This window comes from Lissotriton vulgaris, chromosome 1_1 (genome assembly GCF_964263255.1).
Source record: "Lissotriton vulgaris chromosome 1_1, aLisVul1.2, whole genome shotgun sequence".
Taxonomy (NCBI): Eukaryota; Metazoa; Chordata; class Amphibia; order Caudata; family Salamandridae; genus Lissotriton; species Lissotriton vulgaris.
In genome coordinates, this window is record NC_141685.1 from 141,003,115 (window position 1) to 141,009,114 (window position 6,000).

Genomic DNA, 6,000 nt, shown 5'->3' on the forward strand with positions numbered 1-6,000 from the left:
CTGCTGACATTTGATGTGATGGTATATTTACTTCACTTAATTAAGACATGAACTCACCCTGCTATCCTTACGCAGTCGGTTCATGGCGTGCCATTCGTTGGGAATTCACAAAAAGGCCCACGAATTTAACCAGCTGAAACCTGTATATATCGGCCCAACAAGGTAGGTCAGATAGCAAGTATTATAAATCTTAGAAGCAACAAAGCAGCAATTGCACAGAAACAACATTAGCCATTTCTCTTAACAGAATGGCAGTTTGCATGTAAGGCGGAGGCAACCATCTAACAGGCAAGGAAGACTTTCAAGTTTGCTCCCTCACGCGACAAGATTCGTGTAATTACAAGAATGTATTCCGTAGTTCCCACTCTCTTTGGAAATTACTTGGTAGGTTCGCACAAAATGTTTTAAAATACTGAGTCTCATTTGAATGGAGGCGAGCATGGAACATTGTGAATAAAACTTTATTGTTTTCTTTGTATCTTCCATAGATATAATGACAACGCCCTGAAGAGATCCCAGGGACTGGTGTCCTGGACTCGAAACGCGTCTGCACTTACTAAAGGAGCATTTTTTCCATCATTTGCTGGCCCAAACAGTGGTCATTAATTGACTAAAACTCCTTTAGTTTAGAATTGATTTAAGTATCAAATTTGAAGGCATATGATTATATGATGCATGGTTTTGTGTATTAGTTTTGTGTTTTATGTAGGATGTCAGTATTCAATGATCTTCTGTTTTGTCAGTATTTGTTTGTAAATTGTATTGTATAACAGTGTAAAGACATGGATGTACAGTGGTCCTATTTGCTAAAAATGTTTTCATAAAAAATTGAAAAAATACATATAAACAGTTGGTATAAATAAAACTACCTGATCAAACTAGACAATTGATGGTTTGGCCTATCGAATTCTGTCTAAAATAATGGTGGTCTGGGCATGTTTGTGTTTTTCTCATTTAAGTAGGGTCCAGCCTAACCACGTGTCCACAAGGGCCGAACTCCTTAGTTTTTCAAAATCCGTTGCGAATTCAGCAAGGCAGAGGTTACAACTATGAAACAGCCTGAAGCGCTGCGCCATTGTACACTATAACACGAGCATAACTTAAAATACAAATATTGATGCTGCTAGAATAATATGCGAGAAAGTACGACTGAAGAACAATTTCACGTATGCTAATGATGCAGCACAGTGGACTTAGGCCCACTTTGGGAAGCAGATCATATGTTCACAAGCACAAAGAATCGGCCCCAGTGTCTTCCACCCGCATCCATACAAGGTGCACGCAGCCAGTTCCGCATTATCCCGCAACTGTAAATAATGTCTGAAAAGGGAAACAAAGAAGACAGACTGAAAGTCTCGTATAGTGTGAAATGTTAACTTGTTTTCGCCAGTTGTGAAAGGAAACCAGGACAAGCTAATTAAGTGCTTTGAGCCTTGCAGTAAAGATTGTAATCTCTTGGCTCGCAGCATCTGAGAGATGCAAATGAACAAACAGCGTGATGCTAAGGGCCGTAAAAACAAGGATATTGTGCTGCATAACTAAACACTTATAAGGTCCCAAAGGCGAGACCTATTGGCTATGCCAATGCTTGTTTTGTCTATAGGCGAGACCTAAGCATTTAGGATATTTGTGCATCCTGCCTCCTGCATATTCAGGCAGGGACTCTTCAGTACCACACTAACCTATGCATCAGCCCCATCACAGAGCCTGTGTTCCGTTGTGGAGCGCATACGTCCCCATATTGCTCTATGTTTGAATGTTGCCCTGCTGTTTCTGAATGATGCTTTTGACGTCATTGTTTTTTCTTTCTGATGCACTGAAACCAGTTCTACAAAACACTGTCAACCTTTTATTTTATAAACGGTTGTGGTGCAATTGTGACGTTGTTTTTAATGTTACCTCTGAACATAGAATGCAGTATCGATACAACTGCGATCAGCCTCATTCCATGGTCAATCGGTTCATATGTGACCTGTGACGATTACCTCAGTGGCTGATCGGAGGGGCCCGGAATTTCCACCATTGAACCGCAGGTTCTATTAGATTGGAAATAGTTTTGACGTAGTACGTAGTACTTTATATGACTTATGCAAAATCCATACTATCCTGTGTTCTTACCTCGTGCTCTTCCTTCAACACCTGTGATTAGAAGTCTGCATGGGAAGGCTGCTGTCTTTAAGACAATAGTTATTCAAAGTCCTGTCATAATCTCCTCTTTCAGAATCTGACTCTGTTTATCAACATGGGCCTTTAACTTCGAGGCGTGGACAATGTTTGAATGGTGCTTGTATAGCTTGAAAATGTGCATTTGTGTTTCACGAAGCTTTCATTAAAAAAAATATAAAGAAGGTAAACAGAGGCCTGTGCACGTACAGTTTGAAGGGCAGCCTGTTCCATGTCATTTCCGATTGTTTGCGGGATTCACTTAAAGAAACAGGGTGTATGAGTGTATGAGTGTATGAAATGTGTAGATTATGGTGATTGGTACATTTGGCCCAGACTTTCTTCCGTGGATTGTCTGTCGTAGAGGCTGTGACGCAAACGTGAATTAGACCGTGAAATGTTTTTTTATCTCCACCTTCTTATTCACACCCAATGTGCACACTTACATCGGTACAAAAGGAAAGGGAGTTAGAAGGAGGAAAAAGGCATAGGCTCACCCTCCAAATACTGTAGTCAACATAAGATCTCTGAAAACAGAAACCTGAAAGCCTAGCCGGTCCCTATAATTCCATTCACAACACTCATTGGGGTTCGCCTGGAAGGTATAGTAGATGGAAAAAGAGAATTGCTCTTTTTCTTGGTGTCCCCTCACTCACCAGGGTTGCCCCATGGTGACAAGCTTCATCATAGGGGCCATCCCAGTCCTCTACGGGCTGGGGCGTGCTGCGACTTGCGAATTACGTAGGAGCACTTATAATTGACTATGTGTGGTGCGGGTGTGATAGTGGAGTGGTCTACGTGATGTGTTTAAAAATACCTGCCCAGTAAGCTTTCAATAAACTTTATTCCTGCTTCCAAGTGGTAACATTGAAATATGGGGTGGAAAAAGGATACCTAAACGTAATGTGTCAAGGTGTACCTATCAACTCCTGTCAACATGTTTCGTGCATACCCCAAGCACTTCTTCGGGACTACACAGGGACCAGCCCTGTGTTCGCCACTCCTTAACGCTGCAATGAGTTTTTTAATAAAATGCTGCAATCGACATTTAGTGCATGCATATAGTACCTATGTATTCATTTGAATTTGAATTTGTAAGACAAAGAACAACTTGAAAAGTCAAGGGGTGTTACCCCTAACATGAACACACATAATACATATTTTGGATTGCACGTGGAAAACGTGATTACATTTCCCGTGGTCCTCAACAGGACGTTTTTATATGTAAAAAACGTGATTGTTTTCATGCACAAAACGTGGTAGTTCTCATGCATAAAAACGTGATGGGCACCTTGCTGTGACAAAACCAGACATTCCTCTTGCTCACACACTCGTACATATTTACATACATGTAGTGGGACCTAACTGTGCCCCATGGACTCGAAGGGGTTCAGTATCCCAGCAATCTAAAAGAGATGGAAGGAAAACAAGACGTATAATTCATCTACTTGTCTCGTTTCTTATGACCTGCAGAGTTGTGCGATGGTTGATCAACCCGCAAATCGGTACCAAACGGCACTTCATTTGCCAGACTTTCGTTCCTTTACACTTACTTGCTAACAGGATACCTCCCTCTTATAAGCACACTTACATCGGCCATTTTTGGCATCAAGTGTAGGTGCTCAAATTGTGTAGGAAAAATCATGGAAAATATGTGAGAATAGCCACAAACCTTGCCTTTCCAATGGCAATCGCCATCCCACTCCATAAGGAAAATGCTTAAATGTGATGATGCAGAACATTTGGTCAATTTCATGGTTATGATACCTCATTGCCTGTAACTTTACTCAATAAGTATGTTTAGGAGTTCTAGGTAACGAGACACGAGCAGGAAGGCTTATCCCGGAGGCAATGTAAGTTAAGTATTAGGCCCGATGGGGGGTCCTGCTTTACCATCTGTGGCGACTCCAGCCCCTGTGTCGCCAGCTGCTCCCGCCCGACGCCGCAAGCCCCCCATGGATATGGAATCGGACCCCAATCAACGCCGGTTGACCTGGTGACACCGCCACCAGCGCTGATCTCCACAGCACCGCTTCTGATGTCGCCTGCTTGGGATGACGTCGTCCCCAGGTTCAGCTCTGACCCGGACCCTTTGCCCTATTGGCCAATACCGACGCCGATGGACCCTTTTGTGCTCTATGTTCGTCCTCCTTATTTTGAGCCTGTTCGACTTCGGAGGAAGGGGAGGACTGGGAGGGGTCTGAGGACCCTCTAGCACAAGACTCTGCTTATGATGCGGCCTGCCGCCAGTGGTGGGTCACTTCAGGTGCCAACAGTGTGTGGCATGTATATTGACAAAAGACTCTAAAGAAGTGATGATTAATGGACAACGACATACCCGGAGAGCATTCAGTAATTGTAACACAAAGAATGTTGTTTATTGTGTCACCTGTCCATGTAATAAGCACTATATCGGTCAAACTACACAGCCGATAAAGAATCGCATTTTACAACACAAATTTCGAATAAAGTGCAAAATCATTGGAGCATCACTGGTAGAGCACTATTCGAGCCCTGGCCATAGTGAGATCAATATCAGTTGATTAAAGTTCAAAACAACACTCAGGAAATTATACAGACTAAGCTAAACAGATTAGAGGATAGACTGATCGAGAAATATCATACAGCGACCACAGGACTTAATGACAGAGGCGACATTTGGGCTTTGAGAAAATATTATTTGTTTCCAAATCCGTATTGATAACCAGAGAGATATACTCTTTTACACCATGTGTTTGTCTTGATATACAATCTCACTCAACATCAGAGAACACACACGGGAGAAAAGCCTTATCAGTGCTCGGAGTGCCAGAAAAGCTTCAGTCACAAAGCCAATCTAACTCAACATGAAAGAATACACACTGGGCAAAAACCGTATCAGTGCTCGGAGTGCCGGAAAAGCTTCAGTCTCAAAATTAGTCTCATTCAACAGGAGAAAACACACACTGGACAAAAGCCATATCAGTGCTTGGAATGCCAGAAAACTTTCACCTGCAAATACATTCTCACTCAACATGAGAGAACACATACTGAAGAAAAGCCTTATCACTGCTTGGAGTGCCAGAAAAGCTTCATTTTAAAAGCCAATCTAACTCAACATGAAAGAATACACACTGGGCAAAAACCATATCAGTGCTCGGAGTGCCAGAAAAGCTTCAGTCTCAAAATTTGTTTCATTCGACATTAGAAAACACACACTGGACAAAAGCCATATCAATGCTCGGAGTGCCAGAAAAGTTTTAGTCATAAATTCAATCTCACTCAACATGAGAGAACACACACTTATCAGTGCTCGGAGTGCCGGAAAAGCTTCAATCACAAAAGCAGTCTAACTCAACATGAAAGACTACACACTGGGCAAAAACCGTATCAGTGTTCGGAGTGCCAGAAAAGCTTCAGTCTCAAAATTAGTCTCATTCGACAGGAGAAAACACACACTGGACAAAAGCCATATCAGTGCTTGGAATGCCAGAAAACTTTCCCCTGCAAATACATTCTCACTCAACATGAGAGAACACATACTGAAGAAAAGCCTTATCACTGCTTGGAGTGCCAGAAATGTTTCAGTCTCAACTCCAGTCTTATTCGACATGAGAAAACGTATTCTGGAGAAGAGCCTTAACGGTGCCTGAAAAGCTTCAATCACATAGGCAATCTCATTCAGCATGAAAGAATACACACTGTTCGGATATAATCTCAAAAGTTTCCTGGGTGGCTAGGAAAGCTTCTTTAAATAGGCTTGTTTTCACTTTTTTATGCATTGTAAGATTAGTTATATTATTCTGTTTTGGATACAGAGAATTCCAAAACAGTTTTTTTTCACCGTAGGGTTTTTCA

The 6,000-nt window shown here is 42.0% G+C and overlaps 1 protein-coding gene across 1 annotated transcript in view; it reads left to right on the forward strand.

Annotated features, from left to right (window-relative positions):
* LOC147737808 (uncharacterized) overlaps positions 1 to 5,785 on the forward strand; it is a 450,038-nt gene extending 444,253 nt beyond the window's left edge. Inside the window, 2 exon segments of the mRNA XM_086924979.1 lie at positions 4,926 to 5,280; positions 5,575 to 5,785. Of these exon segments, the coding sequence (XP_086781105.1) occupies positions 4,926 to 5,280; positions 5,575 to 5,785 (566 nt within the window).
* The last annotated feature ends 215 nt before the right edge of the window (positions 5,786 to 6,000 follow it).